The 23,774-nt window shown below is 36.5% G+C and overlaps 1 protein-coding gene across 2 annotated transcripts in view; it reads right to left on the reverse strand.

Moving 5' to 3' along the window:
• Window positions 1-2,833: 2,833 nt before the first annotated feature.
• Window positions 2,834-23,774, reverse strand: part of LOC116569115 (probable inactive serine protease 58) — a 28,004-nt gene continuing 7,063 nt past the window's right edge. The window contains exons 2-5 of one of the 2 annotated variants that reach the window (XM_032305124.1): window positions 16,833-16,974; window positions 5,542-5,786; window positions 4,582-4,718; window positions 2,834-4,193 (exon numbers count right to left, since the gene is read on the reverse strand). In XM_032305124.1, coding sequence (XP_032161015.1) covers window positions 4,044-4,193; window positions 4,582-4,718; window positions 5,542-5,786; window positions 16,833-16,948 — 648 coding nt within the window. In that variant the 5' untranslated portion in view covers window positions 16,949-16,974 and the 3' untranslated portion in view covers window positions 2,834-4,043. The remainder of the gene's footprint in view (window positions 4,194-4,581; window positions 4,719-5,541; window positions 5,787-16,832; window positions 16,975-23,774) is intronic. The other variant, XM_032305123.1, reaches the window with a different exon arrangement.

Raw genomic sequence — 23,774 nt, forward strand, 5'->3', positions numbered from 1 at the left:
CAGATGCAAATCCAAGGGCTGCTGCTGACTGATTTTGAACAAACCCATCCCTGAACTTCAGATGCCTTATTAGAATAAACATGGTCCTTTCAAGGCAGAGGCAAGGATTAAAGACCTGCCATGATTTGAAAGTTACAAAACCAGGGCAGTGAGGGTGTGAAGTAGAAGCGAGGCAAGGAATCACGAGAGACTATGGACTCTGAGAAACAATCTGAGGGGTTTGAAGTGGCGGAGGGGTGGGAGGTTGGGGTACCAGGTGGTGGGTATTATAGAGGGCATGGATTGCATGGAGCACTGGGTGTGGTGAAAAAATAATGAATACTGTTTTTCTGAAAATAAATAAATTTTAAAAATTTAAAAGAAAAAAGAAAATGAAGAAGCGAGGCAAGGAGAGACAGGAAGCAAAGCTATAGGGAGAGGTGTGAGACAAACCCACACGTCAGAGCAGCCTACAGGAGAGTGAGAACAGTGGGAGTTTATCTGGGTGGCTCCTGCTTCTCATTTCTCTTTGGTCAGGCTCATGCCCCAGATTACAACCACTCTGAATTCATGAGGATACCATCTTCCTCTCAACAGTCACTCAGGAAGCCCAAACTAAGGCCTGAAAGTGTGCCTTTGTATACAAGTTTTTTAAAGTAGTGTGGCAACGTGGCGTGGATAGGCTCAGTTTATGGACGTGAGAGCTATCCATGCTCAGAGCTTCAGCCCGGCTTCCAGCCAGTTTGCAGAGCTCTGTGAAGGTGGTAGCAGTATGACCAAAGAGACAGGCAAAGCCTTTGAAAACAAAGGAGCAGTTGAGAATATCTGAGGAGATGCAGAATGCTTATGTCTGATAAAAATGACTCCACACATATTCCATGAAAATTAATAAGAATGAATATATGAAACACTTAGCACACATTGGTCTAGATTGATGACAGAGACAGAAGGAACTTTGGAAACTGTTATCAACTGAGATATTTTTAACTATAGCAATGGAAAGCCCAATTCAAGTTGTCTTAAACACTGAAAGGAATTGCATAGTGGATCATAGAACTAAAAATATCCAGAGAGAAGACTTAAATTCTGGAATGGTTTTATCAGGACTTCAGTTACATTTCTGGGATTATCTTATTTTGACCACCTATGTGGATGCACTTCATCCTCAGGCAGCTTCCCTGATGGCTGCCAAGTGACACCAGCAACTCTGATCACTCTCACTCACCTGCCACACTGCCCAAAACAAGGCTTCAACAATAGCTCATTACGTTATCTCTACACCGAATTTGGGGGACTGATGTTTAATAAGCCAAACTGCCTCATGTATCCATCCCCAAACCAAACTCAGGGAGTTCACTGATAAGTTTAAATCAGTGCAGACCATACCTCAGAGAATGATGTGACCTTACAGAGGAGGGCTGGAGTGGATGCTGGGAGGGCAGTCACAGTGTCCACCACCAAGATTATCAAGTCTAACTCTTTTGTTTTATAGATAAAGCAAATCTAAAAACCAAAGCTCATTGATTTTCCAAATTTACAATGTGTCAATCCTAGGCTAAGAATTGAAGCACAGTCTACAGAAACTGAGTATGAACCCCCTACATATTTCCAAAGAAGGATGTGGCCTGAGGAAGAAAAGCTGAGATGCCAGAAGCATATAAATCATTGGCAAGTACGTGGTTATAAATATGGTGGGCTTACAAGAGCTTACCCAGGGAACCAATGGAAATGAAGACCCATAAGCACACTGAGGGGTAAATAAAAGCCAAATATGTAACATATACACATGAGTCTAGAAGAGACCCTTTAAGTACTATATAAAAAAATTATGTACCCAAGAGGTGATCCCTATCCTCCTGATCTGAAGGTGAGACATGACTGAAACACAAGGTTGGAGACAGGACAGGGAACCAGAGTACAGAGAAAAGCCATCCACTTGACCAAATAGGGCAAGCATTCCTGTTCCCATAGATGTGTTCTGCAATTATGATACTGAAATTTGAAGCTTGGTTGTAGGGATCCATTTAAATGAAAAGTACTTAAACTACAGAGAAAGTCATGGAAAATTAGCCCTAGCCCATGTAAACAGAAAAAGGAACCAAAATAAAAGTGAGCAGTTGTTGGTGGGCATATCAGGAGAGGCAGGTGGATGTGATACCTGAAATTCTTAGTAGACTAACTTAAAATGGAGAATAGTTTAAAAAAAAGAAAAGAAAAGAAAAAACAGAAAAGAAAGGAGAAAAAGAGAAAACTTTGGAATCAATCATACACAGGATTAGAGTTTAGGTTAGGTGAAATTGATAGGATAATTAACAAAATATTCACACAATCCAAAAATTAGTAGTATGATAAACAGTCCTGGCTCAGTTAGATACACAGAGGGTGATGAGATAATGATTAGATTGATAGATGATAGATAGATGATAGATGATAAATAGATAGAAGATAAGACAGACAACTGGATAGACAGACTTACCTTTTCTTTTTCAAATTGAGGAATGAGATGAGAAAGAGAGAAGGTAATTCATACATAAAAAACTCAAGTCCAGAAGATATAAAGTAAACAGTCCTTAAAATTGAAGAGTTTATGACCCAATCAATAAGAAAAGGCTTGTCTTAAAACACCTGACTCAGCCTAGAACAATGGCAGTGGAATGGAGCAAGTGAGGTCTGTATACAAGCCTGAGGCCTCAGGGTAGGTTGTTAGGAAGGACTCAGGACTCAGGGCAGGTTGTTAGGAAGATCATCCCAGTAAAAAGTTTACCTGCAACTAGTTCAATTGGCTGATGACAATACACAACCTGGCATATGGCAAGGATGAAAAGGATTGTTAGCAACCAGGAATTAGTCGGAATTAACTAGGCAATAAAAGGGCGAAAGAGGTGGAAACGGTCAAAATTAGTAATGGCTGCTAATTCCTACACTGTTCCTCTGCATACGACGCACTTCCCACATTATCTCTGAGCCCCATGAGAATCTTGAAAAGAAAAATGTTTTGGTTTTGTGACCCTGTAAACACAGGTGACTTAATCAACTGGGTAGCGATTTGAATTATCATAAATCCCAGTATTTCATAGCATGGGGTAAAAGGTAAAACAAAAATGCATTTCACATTTCAGAGATAAATTTCTTGGATGTTGAATATTTTATATGAAAATGGATAGGCTTTAGTTTAAAATCAGTTTAATCTCTCACAGATTAATGAAAAACAGCATATGGAAAACAGATTTTTGGAATGACAAGCGTCTTGTGAGTATGCTTGTGGATGAAAGTGTGCGCTCATAAGTGTGTGCACTGTACAGAATGTGTATTCAGAGGCATGTACGAATGGCAGGATCCTCATGAACTCCACCACTTTGTACCCCTCTAAGCAAGTATGTGTGATTTTAAGTAAAAAGCAGTAAACCAGAACGAAAATGTATTGGGAAAAAAAATTCTTATGAATATGCATTGGAGCTTTTGTTCAAAATACAGAAATCCTTATTTAACCCAAATATTACAATGACCTTTGGGTGGTCTCAGTAAACCTAAGCAATTCTATAGATCCTTTAAGTAACTAATGGGAACTAACTACAACCACCCATACACACACACACACAAACACACACACATACTTACATAGGAGACACTTTGTCATTAGAAAAATTGCTAATTATCTGACCAACTTTTGGCAATTGCTCAGCTATATGATTACACTTTCCCCAAATCGACTCCTGGTAGCTATTATCCCTCATTCCACTTGTTTTTTGTGTTCTTAAGATAAGGCAGAGAGTATTTTAATGGAAATATCTGAGTTGGTAGAATCCAAAAAGATTCCTGGAGGAATTCTACTTCCTGAGACCAGCACTTGAGTTTTCCATGTTATAAACATTTAGTCATGAGTTAGGAATAAGCAAAGAAGCAGTTAAAGAGATTAGAGTCATGCCAATACCCAAGAGTCATCAACGATCTCTTTTGGAACTCCAATCAAGCCTAGACCCTAGGAGAGACTGGGACTGAGATACAGAATGTGGTTGCTGTGGATCAGCTGGGAGGTAAGGGTGTCAGTGGAGCTCTATATCAGCTTATTTTGTAGACATAATGTTCTTGATCCATGGAACGTAGTTGTGTAGGTCAGTGAAGACAACAGCATATCCCGTTAGAATACATCCAGTTTCCCAAGACAAAATTCCTTGTAATTCACTGCCACAGATGGCTGGTGCCGCTGTGACCACCTGCCAGATAGAGTAGAGGGATCAGAAACTCCTTCCCACCTGAGATTTCCTCAACACCTGAACAAAAAGGAAAGCTACTACATTTGCCATGCGAAGGGGTCCAAGAGAGAAGAATACAGTATGAAAGCTTCTTTCCATTGCTTTAATGACCCCTACACCTCCCAGTCATCCCTACACAGATATTTTCAGTCAGTAGCTGGAAGATAGCTTTCCACCCCCAAAATCTATTTCTTTCATCTCTATCACAGGGTGGAGAAGAAAGAGTCATTATTCATCAGACCCTTCCTCTCTGAGCTCCTAGCCTGCCTAAAAAATCCAGCCCCTCCAAGAATGAGAGACACAAAGAGTAGAGACTGAGCTTAGGGGCAAATGAGGTAAGAAGACTTACCTGGCAGGGCTCTTGGGTTCCTAGCATGGGTCCTATGCAGAACATGTTTTCAAGGAGTTTTTCACCCAGTAATTTTTTGCAGTTTTTATTAGAGCTCAGTTGAATCTTGACTCTTTGCAGCTTATGCTTTGAATTTCCTAAGCACAAAAAATAAGGAGACTTTGATTCCTATCTGCCTTTTCATAAGGCATCCTGCCTCCCCCTCCTTCAGGGCTTCCTCTCAGTAAAAATAAATGATCATGAATCAAACACATCCTCCTGCTCAATTTATCATCTCTGACAGATGATCAGCAGCAAAGGGTGGTTGCTGAGAAGACAATCCTTGCGTGAAACAAGATCTGAATCCAAGCTCTGTCATTACCAAGTTCATTACCTTGGAAAATTAATTTCCCTGAATCTTAGTTTCTTGTCTTATAAGATATAAATCCCAAGGAAACTTATCTACATGATATGTGATGATGACTATATAGTATGTATAGGATGCTTTGTCCCTGGTACGTAATTAGTTATTGACAAATGGTAGTTACTACCGTTGTTGTAATTGATAACAATATCACTCCTGCTAGGTAAAGGGAAAATATGATTCTTACCAATTCACAAATTAAGATTCAAAGAAGTGAAAGAATTTGTTCATAAACCTATAAAGAATGTTACAATCAATACTCAAACATAGACTTCAGATTCTAATCCCTGTGGTGTGTGCCAATGTGATACATTCATGTAATACCTTGTGCCAATGTGATACATTCATGTAATACCTTGATTTAGGATTTGATTCCCAAAACTCTAAAGATGACTTCTATTCTAGAGAGCCAATACTGTTGTTCCAATTCTAGCTTTATATATGTGCCTAGAAATCTGGCATTAGTACTGTAAGTTTCAATGCCTTCCCTTAAATCCTTAGAGATCCTAAAGATATGAATATATCCAAGAACTAACTTCTTTTTGATAGTCACTCACCAATAAAGTTTTTGTTGTCTAACCAAGTGTGAATCAAACAATCTTTAATTGCATTCTTGCGAGTAGGCAACTGAAAAATCATGGTGGAGAAGGTAAAAGGTAGAGGTAGCTTTATCAGCATGAGGTCATCTTTCGGAGAGGTAACGGTAAAGTTTGGGTGAATAATGATCCTGTCATAAGGTACAAACTCCCCAGTAAAGTCTTGAATATTTGTGGAACTGCCATAAAAGATGATCTGAAGATCTCTGAAAAATGAAAAAGAGAAAAAAGATTAATGCTCCCAGATCCCAAGGCTAATCACACACACACACACACACACACACACACACACACACACACACACACTCCTTCTGTGGTAGCCCATTAAATCTTTTCCTCTCATTTTTGTCCACTTAAATCTTTATGTGTAGCTGCCACATGTGGTCACACAGATTATGCATTATATAAGCCAATGGGTTGCATTCACATAGACTAGAATATAAATGGTCCTGCCAAGAGTTAAGCAATTCAATGGCTTGACTCTGTTCTTAGCATAATTCTAGAGAGAAGCTCCAATTCAAGATCTGGAAACGGTAGAAAGAAGAATGCAAATGGATAGTCAAGGCTTTTATGAAATAGTAGGCTCTGTTAGGGAGGCTCCTTTGGGAACTGAGGGGAATAGGAAATGTGAAATTGTATAGAGGAAGTAAGTAACAGCTTTGAGAGTTTAAATGTTCTAAAGCTAGGGAGGATTGCCTGAATATACAATGGTCTACTCACATCTATCAAAACTGCTGGCTTAACGGGATTTTTCTGGTGGTCCTTTGGAAAAACAAGAGTCAAAATTCCTGGATGTTCTACTGAGATCCAGTTGAGATCCACTCACAAGCATGGCTCAAGACTCTAAATTCAGAATAGGGCACTCCAGTGAGGCCCATGAGTCTCCCACTCAGGTATTTCTCCAACCACAAGAGTGAGATAAGTACCACACTGGTACTAAGTACCAAATTTTTTGTTGCGCTCCCAAATGCTAAGATTATATTGTCTCCTAACAACAGTACCATTTGTCTCTCAGTCTGTCTTTGACACCTTATGAAGAGTTGTAAAGTTTAAAGAGATAGGACAGGGTGGGGATGCCCTGGGTGTCTCAGTTGGTTAAACAGCTGACTCTTGACTTTGGCTCAAGTCATGATCTCAGTGTTGTGAGACTGAACCCCATGTGGGGCTCTGCATGCAGAGCAGAGTTGGCTTGTCCCTCTCCCTCCAGCCCCCTCCCCCCGCTCACACCTCTGTTCTCCCTTTCTCTCTCCAAAATAAATAAATAAATAAAATATTTTTTAAAAATAAAATAAAAATAAAGAGATAGAACAGAAGTAGGCCTGATAAATTCATCCTTGAGCTAAGCCCAAGGACCGACAAGTTTAAAAGTTCTCATCAGAGCCATAACCTTTAGGCAAATTTTGCTTTCAGTCACTTTTACAAGACATTAGATATAATAAGTACTTTCCTTAGTTTTTCTGTGTTCCTGAGAACTTTGTTTTGTACTTTGTTTGTCATACTTTGTTTCATCTGCTTGTAGTGAAGGATTTTGCTGGACCCCCAGGTAGGGATCACTGGTCTTTGGCCAAGTTGATTTTTACTGACTGCTGTGCTTCTCATTAGATCATCTCAGTCTATTTGGTTCTCTATACCAAACACATGCTCCCTTTGTGTTTAAATTCATATGATATCTCTCCAGTTGGCATAATTCCTCCAGAAAAATATGAAATTGCAGTGGCCACTGGGAGGAATTTTGACAAGAGCAAGACTGTTCATTGGACTGATACCTTAGAACAGAAAAGGAAGAAACTGTGATACTAAGTTTCTTTCTCTCTTGCCTTTCTAAATGAGAGATCACTTAATGACCCTCACCAATCCATTTCCATACCTTGGGAATTAACGAGCACTGGTGTTTTAGCTATAGAACTTGATAGAATTGTTAGGGCCAACTTATTGTTTAAATCTGTTGTAATAACTCTCGTGCATCTGTCGTTGTCAAATTGTTTTTTTCTGTTGTAAAGATCACTCTCCTGTCTTGCTAAAGGGAAGTCATTAGTTCTTCCAGTGTTAATTTAATAACTATCTAAAACTGGTGCCCTCTAATATTTTCTCTTATCCTTACTCTATTTCTCATTTTTCCTTCCCCTAATTTTATGACTTAATTTACCATAAAATATGCTTATAAGTAAATAGAGAGGTTTATATTGAAAAAAGACTTCACGATAAATAGATGATTCAGGCAAGTTAAAGTGAGTGAATTTCAGCTTAAGATAACTCTATAGTATGCAAAACTGAACTGTGGTAGAAAAACAAGAGAATAATGGTTCCCTCTGAGAGATATGGATAGAATACAACTAAGAATGCCTATGAGAACCGAACCTTACACCTAAAGGAGCTAGAAAAGGAACACCAAATAAAGCCTAAAGTCAGTAGAAGAAGGGAAATAATAAAGACTAGAGCAGAAATAATATAGAAACAAGACAGTAGAACAAATTAACAAAACTAAGAGCTGGTTCTTTCAAAGAATTAATAAAATTAATAAACCCCTACCAAACTTATCAAAAAGAAAAGAGAAAGGACTCAAATAAATAAAACCATGAATTAGAGGAGAGATCACAACAAATACCACAGAAATACAAGCAGTTATAAGAGAATACTATGAAAAAGTATATGCCAATGAACTGGGCAATCTGGAAGAAATGGATAAATTCCTAGAAACATACAAATTACTAAAACTGAAACAAGAAAAAATAGAAAATTTGAACAGACCTATAACTATCAAAGAAATTGAATCAGTAATTAAAAATCTCCCAAAAAACAAAAGTCCAGGGACAGATAGCTTCCCATGGGAATTCTACCAGACATTTGAAGAAGAGTTAATACCATGATGCCTGGGTGGCTCAGTCAGTTAAGCAACTGACTCTTTCTTTAATATTTTTATTTTTTTCAGTGTTCCAAGATTCATTGTCTAGGCACCACACCCAGTGCTCCATGCAATACATGCCCTCCTTAATACCCGCCACCAGGCTTACCCATCCTCCCACCCCACTCCCTTCCAAAACCCTCAGTTTGTTTCTCTGAGTCCACAGTCTCTCATGGTTCATCTGCCCCTCTGATTTCCCCCAAAGCAACTGACTCTTGATTTTGGCTGAGGTTATGATCACAGAGTCTTGAGACTGAGCCCCACATCAGGCTCCACATGCAGAGTCTGCTTGAGATTCTCTCTCTTCTTCTGCCCCCCCACCAAACTCACCTGCTCTTTCTTTCTAAAATAAATAAAAATAAAGCTAATAAAGAAAAATATCTATTTAAAACTTCCAAATTCATTCTACAAAGCCAGCATTACTGTGATTCCAAAACTAGACAAAAACCCCACTAAAAAGGAGAATTGTAGGCTAATACCCCTGATGAATGTGAATGCAAAAATTCTCAACATACTAGCAAATCTAATCCAACAGTACAGTAAGAGAATTATTTACCACAATCAAGTAGGATTTATTCCTGGGCTGCAGGGGTGGTTCAAGATTCTCATATCAATCAATGTGATACATCACATTAATAAAAGAATGGATAAGAACCATATGATCCTCTCAAGAGATGCAGAAAAAGCATTTGACAAAATACAGCATCAAATCCTGATAAATATGCTCAAGAAAGCAGGGATAGAAGGAATATTCCTCAACATCATAAGGCCATATATGAAAGAACCACAGCTAATATCATCCTCAGTGGGGGGAAAAACTAAGAGCTTTTCCTCTACAGTCAGAAACAAGCCAGAAAAGACCACTCTCATCACTGTTATCTAACATACTACTGGAAGTACCAACCACAGCAATCACACAACAAAAAGAAATAAAAGGCATCCAAACTGGCAAGGAAGAAGTCAAACTTTAACTATTCATGGACGACATGATACTCTGTGTAGAACACCCGAAAGACTCCACCAAAATATTACTAGAACTGATACATGAATTCAGCAAAGTCACAAGCTATAATATCACCATACAGAAACCTGTTGCTTTTCTATACACAAATAATGAAGCAGTAGAAAGAGAAATCAAATAATTGGTCCCATTTAACTATAAGATACTTAATAATAAACTTAACCAAAGAGGTAAAAGATCTGCACTCTGAAAACTAGAAAACACTCACAAAAGAAACTGATGGGAACACAAAGAAACAGAAAGACGTTCCATGCATAAGGATTAGAAGAACAAATATTGGTAAAATATCTGTATTATTCAAAGCAATCTACACATTTAATGCAAATCCTATCAAATTATCACCATTTTTCACAAAGCTAGAACAAACAATTCCTAAAAATTTTTTTAAAGATTTTATTTATTTATTTGACAGACAGAGATCACAAGTAGGCAGAGAGGCAGGCAGAGAGAAAGGAGGAAGCAGGCTCCCCACTGAGCAGAGAGCCCAATGCACGGCTCGATCCCAGGACCCTGGGATCATGACCTGAGCTGAGGGTTTAACCCAATGAGCCACCCAGGCACCCACAATCCTAAAATTTGTATAGAACCATAAAAGACTCTAAATAGGCAGAGCAGTCTTGAAAAACAAAAGCAAAGCTAGAGGCATCCAGCTTTATTACAAAGCTGTTGTCATCAACCTATTATGGTACTGGTGCAAAAACAGACACGCAGGTCAATGGAACAGAATAGAAAAGCCAAAAATGGACCCACAACTATATGGTCAACTAGTCTTTGAGAAAAAGGGAAAGAATATCCAATGGAAAAAAGACAGTCACTTCAATAAATTGCATTAGGGTAACTAGACAGCCACATGCAGGAGAATGAAACTGGACCATTTTCTTATACCAAACACAAAAATAAATTCAAAATACATGAAAGACCTACATGTGAGGCAGGAAACCACCAAAACCCTAGAGGAGACACAGGCCACAATGTATTTGAGCTCGGCCACAGCAACTTCTTGCTAGACACACTGCCAGAGGCAAAAGAAACAAAAGCAAAAATGAACTATTGTGACGTCCTCAAGATAAAAAGCATCTGCACAGGGACGCCTGGGTGGCTCAGTTGGTTAAGCAGCTGCCTTCGGCTCAGGTCATGATCCCAGAATCCTGGGATCAAGTCCCACATTGGGCTCCTTGCTCAGCAGGGAGCCTGCTTCTCCCTCTGCCTCTGCCTAACATTCTGTCTGCCTGTGCTCGCTCTCTCCCCCCCTCTCTCTCTGATAAATAAATAAAAATCTAAAAAAAAAAAAAAAAGCATCTGCACAGCAAAGGAAACAATCAATTAAACTGAACAGCACCTACAAAATGGGAGAAGACATTTGCAAATCACATATCTGAAAAAGGGCTAGTATCCAGAATCTATAAAGAACTTATCAAACTCAACACCCAAAAAATAAAGAATCCAGCTAAAAAATGGGCAGGAGCTATGAATAAACATTTTTGCAAAGAAGACATCCAAATGGCTAACAGACACATGAGAAGATGCTCAACATCAGTCAGCATCAGAGAAATGCAAATCAACCCATTCCATGGGTTGCCTCTTTGTTTTGTTGTTTCCTTTGCTGTGCAGAAGGTTTTGATTTTGATGAAGTCCCAAAAATTCATTTTCGCTTTTGTTTTCTTTGCCTTTGGAGACATATCTTGAAAGAAGTTGCTGTGGCCGATATTGAAGAGGTTACTGCCTATGCTCTCCTCTATGATTCTGATTAATTCCTGCCTCACGTTGAGGTCTTTTATCCATTTCAAGTTTATTTTTGTGTATGGTGTAAGAGAATGGTCAAGTTTCATTCTTCTATATATAGTTCTCCAATTTTCACAGCACCATTTATTGAAGAAACTGTCTTTTTTCCACTGGATATTTTTTCCTGCTTTGTCAAAGATTATTTGACCATAGAGTTATGGGTCTATATCTGGACTCTCTACTCGGTTCCACTGGTCTATGTGTCTGTTTTTGTGCCAGTACCATGCTGTCTTGGTGATCACAGCTTTGTAATAAAGCTTTGTAATAAATTAGGGAACATGATGCCCCCAGCTTTGTTTTTCTTTTTCAACATTTCCTTAGCAATTCAGGGTCTTTTCTGGTTCCATACAAATTTTAGGATTGTTTGTTCCAGCACTTCAAAAAATGCCAGTGGAATTTTGATTGGGATGGCATTGAAAGTGTAGATTGTTTTGGGCAGTAAAGACATTTTAACAATGTTTATTCTTCTGATCCATGAACATGGAATGCTTTTCCATCTTTCTGAGTCTTCTTCAATTTCTTTCATGAGTGTTCTGTAGTTCCTTGAGTACAGATCCTTTACCTCTTTGGTTAGGTTTATTCCCAGGTAACTTCTGGTTCTGGTTCTTGGTGCTACAGTAAATGGAATTGACTCTCTAATTTCCCTTTCTATATTTTCATTGTTAGTGTATAAGAAAGCAACTGATTTCTGTACATTGGTTTTATATCTTGCCACATTACTGAATTGCTATATGAGTTCTAGTAGTTTGGGGGTGAAGTGTTTTGGGTTTTCCAATAAAGCATCATGTCATCTGCAAAGAGAGAGAGTTTGACTTCTTCTTTGCCAATTTGAATACCTTTTATTTCTTTTTGTTGTCTGATTGCTGTTGCTAGGACTTCTAGTACTATGTTGGACAACAGTGGTGAGAGAGGGCATCCTTGTCGTATCCCTGATCTCAACACTCCAGAAAACAGATAATCACATCAAAAAATGGGCAGAAGACATGAACAGACACTTCTCCAAAGAATACATACAAATGGCTAACAGACACATGAAAAAAATGTTCATCATCATTAGCCATCAGGGAAATTCAAATCAAAACCACATTGAGATACCACCTTACGCCAGTTAGAATGGCCAAAACTAACAAGACAAGAAGCAACAAGTGTTGGAGAGGCTGTGGAGAAAGGGGAACACTCATACTGTTGGTGGGAAGAATGCAAATTGGTGCAAACACTTTGGAAAACAGTGTGGAGATTCCTTAAGAAATTAAAAATAGAGCTTCCCTATGACCCTGCAATTGCACTACTGGGTATTTACCCCAAAGATACAGATGAAGTGAAAAGAAGGGCCATATGTACCTCAGTGTTCATAGCAGCAATGGCCACAATTGCCCAACTGTGGAAAGAGCCAAGATGCCCTTCAACAGATGAATGGATAAAGAAGATATAGTCCATATATATAATGGAATATTACACCTGCATCAGAAAGGATGAATACCCAATTTTGTATCAACATAGATGGGTCTGGAAGAGATTATGCTGAGTGAAATAAGTCAAGCAGAGAAAATCAATTATCTTATTGTTTCACTTACTTGTGGAGCATAAGGAATAACATGGAGGATGTTAGGAGAAGGAAAGGAAAAGTGAATTGGGGGGAAATCAGAGGGGGAGATAAAGCATGGGAGACTGTGGATTCTGAGAAACAAACTGAGGGTTTTGGAAGGGAAGGGGGTGGAGGGATAGGTGAGCCTGGTGGTGGGTATTATGGAGGGCACATATTGCATGGAGCACAGGGTGTGGCACATAAACAATGACTCTTGGAACACTGAAAAAAGATTAAAATAAAAAAGAAATGCAAATCAATACCATGATGAGATAACACCTCACACCTGTCAGAATGGCTATAATTAACAACACAGGAAACAACAGATGTTGGCAGGATGCAAAGAAAAGGGAACCCTCATAAACTGTTGGTGGGAATTCAAACAGGTGCAGCCACTCTAAAAACAGTATGGATGTTCCTCAAAAAATTAAAAACAGAACTAACCTATGATCCAGCAATTTATGACTAGGGATTTGGCCAAAGGATGCAAATCATATAATTCAAAGGGATATATGCACCCCGACATTCACAGCAGCATTATCTGTAATAGCCAAACTGTGGAAGCAGTCCAAATATCCATTGACTGATGAATAGATAAAGAAGAGGTGGTGTACATATACACAACGGAATATTACTCAGCCATCAAAAAAGATGAAATCTGGGGTGCCTGGGTGGCTCAGTGGGTTAAAGCCTCTGCCTTCAGCTCAGGTCATGACCCCAGGATCTGGGGATCGAGCCCTGCATCGGGCTCTCTGCTCAGCAGGGAGCCTGCTTCCTCCTCTCTCTCTCTCTCTCTGCCTGCCTCTCTGCCTATTTGTGATCTCTGTCTGTCAAAATAAAATAAAATAAAATCTTAAAAAAAAAAAAGATGAAATCTTGCCATTTGCAACAAAATGGACAGAGCTAGACAGTATTATGCTAAGTAAAACAAGTCAGAGAAAGATAAGTACCATATGATTTCACTCATATGTGGAATTTAAGAAACAAAACAGATGAACATGGGGAAGGAGGGTAAAAAGAGATAGGGAAGCAAACCATTAGAGACCCCTAACTATAGAGAACAAACTGAGGGAGCTGGGCAGGGAATGGGCTAAATGGGTTTTGGATATTAAGGAAGGCACTTGTGATGAGCACTGAGTGCTGTATTTAACTGATGAATCACTAAACTCTACATCTGACACCAATTTTACCATAAATATTAACTAACTAGGAATTAAAATAAAAACTTGAAATCAAAAAAGGGCATTTGAATATTATGTAACTTTAGACTCTGTTACATTAAATTCCATATTAAAATTTATAAAGCAATGGCTAAAAGAATAGAAAGTGTGTATACTTCACAACAAAAATGAAAGAAGAATTAAAATGTATCTAAAATATTAATCAAATGATAGAGCAAGAACATTTTTAGGCAAATATAAAAAGAGTAGGAATTCAAAATAGGTAGAAACAAGACTGAGTATATTAATAATCAATATAAACCAAATGGCTTAAACTCACCAGTTAAAAGACAGAAATTGTAAGTTGTATTTTTTTAAATCTTACTATATGTAAATTAATAGATATATTTAAATCAAAAAGATATAGAAAGGTAGAAAAGATATAAAATGATATAGCAGGACAATACCAACCAACCAAAAAAAAAAAAAACAAACAAAAAACAAAGCAGGGGGCGCCTGGGTGGCTCAGTGGGTTAAAGCCTCTGCCTTCTGCTCAGGTCATGATCTCAGAGTCCTGGGATCGAGCCTCACATCAGGCTCTCTGCTCAGCAGGGAGCCTGCTTCCTCCTCTCTCTGCCTGCCTCTCTGCCTACTTGTAATCTCTGTCAAGTAAATAAATAAAATTTAAAAAAACAAAAACAAAAACAAAAACAAAGCAGGATTGGCATATTAATATCTGAAAAATGGGCTATAAAACCAAAATATTAACTATATGAGAGAAAGTAATAATATATAGTAATAGCTTTGATTTATTAGGAATGCACAAAGCACCTACATTTATAAATGTACCTGAACTTACATATACTTAATAAAATAGTCTAAAAAACATTTTTAAAAAACAAAAAGTAATAAATGTATAGGACTATTTTGATCAATCTAAATACAGAAGAATATTTCAATGCAAATCTCTAAATTATTCATATTAAGCAAAAAAAAAAAATAGTAAGGATACCAAACACTTGAACTACACAATTAAAGTATGATATACATAGAAACTTCTATCCTAAAATTACAGCATGTACATTCTTTCAAATACATGAGGAGTTATAAAAATTGACTTTATACTGGTCTAAAAAGCAAGTCTCAATTCTCATCAAAGAATCAATATCACATAGATCACATTCTCTGACCACAAAACAATTAAAGTAGAACTCAAAGATTTTCTTTTAATGTGGAAAGTTATCCTCCAAAATTTACCCGACCAAATTCTAAACTTAGGAATGAAGGGTTTAATCATGTGGAAATTTATAAAAATTATTTAGAATTAAAATCATAATGAAAATGGCCCTTTTCAAAGATGGTTAGTGGAAAATACACAGGAACATATGCATAAGTTACTAGAAATAGTAAGAGAATATAACAAGAGAACATGCCATTAGATAAATTTATGATACAAGTTTATTATAACAACTGCATTTCCATCATTACTAATAGACAGAAAATATGATTTTCTGAAAGTACATCAATTAAAAATATAATAGAAAAACATAAAGCACTTTAAGAACAAATTTTTTAATAAGATATGTACAAGATATGTATGTAGCTAAAACTCTTGAAATTCATCAAAGGGAAACCAAAATAAGTAAAGAGATATACCAGATCCATGGCTATGAATAATCATTATCAGAAAAATATTAATTCTTCCCAACTGATACAAGAGTCAAAGTAATTCCAAATAAATCCCAACAGAGTTCTTCATAGAACTTAACAAAATTTATTTTAAAAAATACCTAAGTGTTCCTGATAAAGAAAAACATGGCTGGCCTACCCTATCAGACATCACAAATTATGAGAAAGACATAATTATTAAGGCATTGTGGTATTGGTCTATAATAAATAAACCAATGGAGCAGTATAGAGAGTCCAAAAACATGTACAGATAGAAGAACTTTCACAGATGACGGAAGTGGTGTTGCAGTCACTGGAGAAAGAAGGAATCATTAGATAAATGATATTTGGATGTTTAGCTTACTATAATTTAAAAAAATGAAACTGGATCCCTACTTCACATCATTCACAAACATCAAGTCTAAATGATATAAATATTTAAATATGAAATCAAACCTTTAAAGACTCTAGAAATTAAGAAATATCTTTCTGATCTTGAATCATAAAGTTAATCTCAACTAGGCACAAAACCCAATTAATCAGAAATAAAGATGATAATTTAAGCATTAAATTGAATTAAATACAAGTTAAGAGCTCTTATTTATCAAAATACACCATAAAGAGAAGATGGTACCATGAACTGGAAGAATGTATTTTCAACATACGTAATTGACAAAAATGTAATAACTAGAGCTTTATAGAAGTCCTACAAAGTAATTTTTTTAAATTCACGAAATGTTCATAAACCATGAAAGAGAATTTCCCTGAAGAAACACTATTAGCAGAAGGAAGAGGATGAAGAGGAAAAAGGAGAAAAAATTATGCTAATCATCGCTACTAATAAAGATTAAAAAATTAAGAGCATAACAAGAAATTTGACACAATCAGCAAAACAGAAAAATGTCTGACAATACCCAATGTGGGAAATGCTTATAAATTGCTGGAAGACGTACAAAAGTGAACATCTGCATCCTCTATTACCCAGGAATTCCACTCCTAATTATATACTCTAGAGTTATATACCAAGAGGTATACTTGCAGGTACACACCAACATGTACACACACTAACACATACATGTGTATTTGGGGAGCCTTGGAGCCTTAGAATAGAGTGGACAGATCCCCATCACTTACGGTAAGAAGCAGTGTGCCGCTGTCAATACCCACTGAGGGGCAATCAAAGTCCCCACACAGGACTGATAATTGGAATTCAGGTAAAATAGGTAGTGAAGATGATTTAACCTTTCCATGTCTTCACCAACATATGAAACAACACCTAGAACAAAGAGAGAAGAGAATCAAGGGAAATAACCTAGCTGACTAAAGAGAACTCAGGGTGCTTATGGAGATTTCAGGATGCCAGTATCAGACAATATCAATATTTGCCACTCATTAATCATTTAGCTAACTGATACCCTAACTCTATTGTACTAGAGAACCATACTGTACAAACACTGTACTAAAATACTTGGTGTACTTACTTAGATTTTTTATTCTTCACAGAAAAAAAAAAACTATGGGATGGATAAATTTTATATTATTTTACAGATTAAGAATTTATTAGAGAGACTGTGTTTCCCACATTGCATATTCTACTCTCCCTTGTCATAGATTAATGGACCATATAACTGTGGGTTTATCTGTGGGTCCTCTACTCTGTTCCATTGATGTATGTGTATGTTTTTGTGCCAGTACTGCACTGTTTTGATTACTACAGCTATGGAGTACATCTTGAAACCCAGAACCCAGAAACCCAGAACTGTGAGGCTTTGTTTTTCAGTTTTTCAGCTTTGTTTTTCTTTCTCAAGAGAGACAATACAATGGATATTATGCAGCCATAATAAAGGATATTATAGTGCCATTTGCAACAATATGGATGGACCTAGAGGATATTATACTAAGTGAAATAAGTCAGACTGAAAAAGACAAATACCATATGCTCTCAGTCATATATAAAATATTATAAAAAAGGAATAAATAAACAAAAAGCAGAAACAGACCTAAAAATACAGAGAACAACCTAATGGTTACCAGAGGGCAGGGCGATGAAGGGATGGGAAAATGAATGAAGTGGAGTGGGAGATACAGTCTTCCAGTCATGGAATGAGTAAGTCATTGGGATAAGAGGCATGGCATAGGAAATACAGTCAGTAATATTCTAATAGCATTGTATGGTGACAGATAGTAGCTACATTTACAGTGAACATAGTATAATATATAAACTTATCAAGTTACTATATTGTACACCTGATATTAATGTAACATTGTGTGTCAACTATACTGAAATTCTTTTTGTTTATAGTTTTACTTTTTATTTTTTTATTTTTTACACCTATCTTATGACTTTTATTTTTTCTTTATTATGTTATGTTAGTCACCATACAGTACACCATTAGTTTTTGATGTAGTGTTCCATAACTCACTGTTTGCATGTAACACCCAATGCTCCATGCAATACATGCCCTCCTCAATATCCATCACCAGGCTAAACTATCCCCCTGCCCCCTCCCCTCTAAAATCCCCAGTTTGTTTCCCAGAGACCATAGTCTTATGGTTCGTCTCCTCCTTTGATTCCCCCCACTTCATTTCTCCCTTCCTTCTCCTAATGTCCTCCATGCTATTCCTTATGCTCCACAATTAAGTGAAACCATATGATAATTGACTTTCTCTGATTATTTCACTTAGAATAATCTCCTCCAGTCCCATCCATGTTTTTTTTTTAAAGATTTTATTTATTTATTTGACAGAGAGAGATCACAAGTCCCATCCATGTTGATGCAAAAGTTGGGTATTCCTCCTTTTTGATGGCTGAGTAATATTCCATTGTGTATAAATATACCACTTCTTCTTTATCCACTGATCAGTCAATGGACACTGGGCTGCTTCCATAGTTTGGCTATTGCGGATAATGCTGCTGTAAACATGGGGGTGCATGTGTCCCTTTGGATTAGTATATTTGTATTCTTTGGGTAAATACCTAGTGCTTACCTAGTATTTACCTAGTAAATACCTAGTATTACTGGATCATAGGGTAGTTCTGTTTTTAACTTCTTGAGGAAACTCTATACTGTTTTTTACAGTGGCTGCACCAGTTTTCATTTCCAACAACAGTGCAAGAGGGCTCCTTTTGCTCCACATCCTCTCTAACACTTGTTGTTTCTGATTTTGGCCATTATGACAGGTATGAGGTGATGTTATATTGTAGTTTTGATTTGCATTTCCCTGATAAGTGATATTGAGCATGTTTTCATAAGTCTATTGGCCATCTGTATGTCTTCTTTGGGAAAATGTCTGTTCATGTCTTCTGCCCATATTTTATTTTTTAAAAAGTGATATATATTTATTGTGAACATTTATAAAAGACATGAAATAAAAATAATCAGTAAAAAAAAATCATCAGTAATTCCCAAATCAAAAGGTAATTATTAATAATGTTTTGGGATATTTTCTTTCAGTATTTTTTCTGTACAGATGGCTAGTTTCAAGGGCGTAGGACCTGTGTACTCACACAGAACTCGTGTTCAGAATGGCCCTACATTCAATTTAAGGCTCTACTACTGCTACCTTGGAATTATAATTTTTGAACAAGAGATCTTGCATTTTCATTTTATACTAGGCTCTGAAAATTATGTAGTCAGTTCTATGTACAGACATTCATGGACACAAATATACAGATTATATACAAATATATATTTATAACCTATGTCATTAAAATTCCAAAATTCCTTGTAAATGTTCTTTTTAATACTTGCACAATATTTCATCATATGGAAACAGTCATGTATTTAGTTATGTTTTTATTTTTTACCTAGTTTGATAACATTTTATATTGTTATGATGAGGAATGTGTTTTCATATTATTTTTTAAATGTAGTTCTAATTATTTCCTTAAATAACATCTGAGAAGTAAAATTAAAGGGAGGAAGGGATTTGAACATTTTGGAAGTTTGTATTTATATTGCCAAATAGCTTTTCAGAAAGATCACTATTACCAGCAGAGTGTAAGAAACTTTCTCTTCAAACCCTTGGCAGCAGAGAATATTATGATTAAAAAGTATTTGGTAATTGAATAAGTTAAAATATTATCCACTTAATTTCCATTTCTTTGACTACCAGTAAAGGAAGTTTTTCAAAATTATATTAGCCATTTTTATTTCTTTGTGGAATTGCCCAAGAATGCAAACTTCTCTGTATATTTTTTAAGGCTCTTTGAGTCCTACTACTCTAGCTTTATCTTCCCCATATTTTAATTGGATTATTCCTTTTTTGCGTGTTGAGTTTTATAAGTTCTCTATATATTTTGGATACTAACCCTTTATCAGGTATGTCATCTACAAATATCTTCTCCCATTCCATAGGTTGCCTTTTAATTTTGTTGATTGTTTCCTTTGCTGTGTAGAAGCCTTTTATTTTGATGTAGTCCCAATAGTTTTTGTTTCCTTTTTGTTTCCCTTGCCTCAGATGTAGTTGCTACAGCTGATGTCAAAGATGTTACTGCCTGTGTTCTCCTCTAGGATTTTTATGGCTTCAGGTCTCACATTTACGCCTTAAGTCCATTTTGAATTTATTCTTGTGCATGGTATAAGGAAGTGGTCCAGTTTCATTCTTCAGCATGTGGCTGTCCAATTTTCCCAACACCATTTGTTAAAGAGACTGTCTTTTTCCCATTAGACATTCTTTCCTGCTTTGTCAAAATTTAACCCACCATATAGCTGTGAGTTCATTTCTGGGTTGCTATACTGTTCTATTGATCTATGTCGATTTTTGTGCTGGTACCATACTGTTTTGGTTACTATAGCTTTGTAATATAACTCAAAGTCTGGAGTTGTGATGTCTCAGGAAGCTTTGCTTCCTGCCCCCCTCAGTCCAAGGCTGCTTTGGCTATTCAGGGTCTTTTCTGATTCCATGCAAATTTTTTCCTTTCATCTAGTTCTATGAAAAATGTTGGAAATTGGATAGGAATTGCGTTAAACATGTAGATAGCTTTGGGCAGTACAGACATTTTGACAATATTTGTTCTTCCAAACCCTGAGCATGGAATATCTTTCCATTTCTTCATGTCCTTTTCAATTTCTGTCATCAGTGTTCCATAGTTTTCAGAGTACAGGTCTTTCACTTCTTTGGTTAGTGTTATCTTAGGTATCTTATGGTTTTTGGTGAAATTGTAAATGGGATCAATTCCTTGATTTCTCTTTCTGCTGCTTTATTATTGTATAGAAATGCAACAGGTTTCTGTATGGTGATTTATAGCCTTTGCTAAATTAATGTATCAGTTCTAGTAATTTTCTGGTGAGTCTTTCAGGTTTTCTACATAGAGCATCATGTCATCTGCAAATAGTAAAAGTCTGACTTCTTCCTTGCCAATCTGGATGCCCTTTATTTCTTTTTGTTGTCTTACTGCTATAATTAGGATAATGCTAGCCTCATCTAATGAATTTGGAAGTTTTCCTTCCATTTCTAGATTTTGGAATAGTTTGAGAAGAATAGGTATTAACTCTTCTTTAAATGTTTGGTAGGATTTGCCTTTCATGAAGCCATTTGTCCCTGGACTTCTGTTTTATGGGAGTTTTTTTTTAATTACTGATTCAATTTCTTTGCTAGTTATCAGTCTGTTCAAGTTTCCTATTTTTTTCTGTTTCAGTTTTGGTAGTTTATATGTTTCTAGGAACTTATCCATTTCTTCTAGGTTATCTAATTTGTTCACATAATAGTTTTTCAAATTTTTTTTATAATTATTTGTATTTCTGTAGTATTAGCAGTTATTTCCCCTTTCTCATTAGTGATTTTATTGATTTGGGTCCTTTCTCTTTTCTTCTTGATAAGTCTGGCTAGAGGTTAATCAATTTTACTAATTTTTTCAAAGAACCAGCTCCTGGCTTCGTTGATCTGTTTTATTATTTGTTTGTTTTTTAGTTTCTATATAATTTCTGCTGTAATCTTTATTATTTTCTTCCTTCTGTTGGCTTTAGGCTTCATTTGTTGCTCTTTTTGCCGTTCCTTTAGGTGTAAGGTTAGAGTGCTTGAGATTTTTTTCTTATTGCTTGGGGTGGTCCTATATTGCTATATACTTCCCTCTTAGGACTGCTTTTGCTGCATCCCATAGGTTTTGGACTGTTGTGTTTTCATTTTTATTTGTTTCCATGTATTTTTAAATTTTTTCTTTGATTTCCTGGTGGCCACTTATTTTTTAGTAGCATGTTGTTTAACCTCTATGTATTCGTGGTCTTTCCAAATTTTTTCTTGTAGCTAACTTCTAGTTAGCTTCTGAACTGAAAACTAACTTCTAGTTAGTTTTCTGTGATCAGAAAAGGTGCATAGTATGATTTCAATCTTTTTGTATTTGTTGAGACTTGTTTTGTGACCTAAAATGCAACCTATTCTGGAGAATGTTGCATGTGCACTTGAAAAGAATGTGTACTCTGTTTTAGGATAGAATGTTCTACATATATCTGTTAAGTCCATCTGGTCCAATGTGTCACTCAAAGCCACTCTTCCATGTTTATTTTCTGTTTAGATGCTCTTCCCATTAATTTAAGTGGGATATTAAAGTCCCCTACTATTATTGTGTTATTGTCAATTCATCCTTTCTGTTTGTTAATAATTATTTTATATATCTGGGTGCTCCCATGTTGGGTTATAAATATTTATAATTGTTATATTGTCTTGTTGGATTGTCACTTTTGTTATTATATAGTGCCCTTCTTCATCTCTTGCTATAGTTTAGGATAAAATCTACTTTGTCTGATATAAGTATTGCTACTCCAGCTTTCTTTTGACATTCACTTGTGTGATAAATGTTTCTCTACCGCCTCACTTTCAGTCTGCATGTGACTTTAATCTAAAATGAGTCTCTTGTAGGCAGCATATAGATACGTCTTCCTTTTTAATCCATTCTGTCACCCTATGTCTTTTGACAGGAGTGTTTAGTCCATTCACTTTCAAAATAGTTATTGATATGTATTTATTGCCATTCTATTACTTGTTTTGTTGTTGTTTCTGGAGATTTTCTCTGATCCTTTCTTGTCGTTGTCACTTTTTTCAATTTGGGCTTCTCTTGCTTTGTCAATTTATGTTTCTGGGACTATGGGGTTTTCACCTGCAGATGATAAGCAGTGAAGGAACAATGACTTATACAATATTCCCCACTAACTAGGACAGTGTCTGGCAGGAACTCAATATGTATTTATTATACAAATGAGTTAGTGGGTTGGAGTAAAATTTGCACACTTGTGTGCAGGGGTCCACTGGGAGGCTCTGAAATTAATGAAATGGTTTTCTGATCCATATGTGAAACAAGCATCATCAGAAGACTTAATGTTGTATTTATGTGTGTATACTTTTTTCTCAAATTCATATATGCATGCATTTATTTTAAAAAGTATTTCTTGAATACTTACTATGTGCCAGGCAACATATTGCATATTAAATATAAAAGGGTATCCAAGAGAGAAGTAGACTTTGCCTCCATGAAATGAAGGGGATAGACAACAAGCAAACCAGTACATAAACGGACAGTTATAAATTGTGATGAGAAAGTGACAGTGTTCCATGAGAAAACATAATAAGAAAGAGTAAATGAAGAATCTAATTTGGGTGTGCAAAGAAGTATTTGCTGGGTAAATGACAGGTGATCTGAGACAGAAAGATGAGAAAAACCAGCTGTGAGAAGAGCAGAAGAACGATTTTTCAGGAGAGGAACTGCATGGACAAAGGTTCAAAGAGGAGAAAGGACTAGGAGGGCTCAAGAATCTGAAGAGAGCCAAGGAGACTGAAGCACAGAAGCTGAGGAAAAGATTGCCCTAGGATGAGCCTTTAGAGGAGGCAGGAACCTCATCAAGCAGGGCTTGAAAGCCATGCTCAGAGGAGTTTGGATTTTATTCTGAGTGTAAAAAAATCTACTAAAGAATTTGAATATACAAAAGTTATGTGATCCAATTATTTGTTTAAAAATCACTGGATTTTGATTAAAAATGGACTAGAAGAGTGCCTGGGTGGCTCAGTCTGCCTTCAGCCCAGGTCATGATCTCAGGGTCCTGGGATCCAGCCCTGCCTTGAGCTCCCTGTTCAGCAGGGAGT

The sequence above is a fragment of the Mustela erminea genome, chromosome 11, assembly GCF_009829155.1.
Source record: "Mustela erminea isolate mMusErm1 chromosome 11, mMusErm1.Pri, whole genome shotgun sequence".
NCBI classification, from domain to species: Eukaryota; Metazoa; Chordata; class Mammalia; order Carnivora; family Mustelidae; genus Mustela; species Mustela erminea.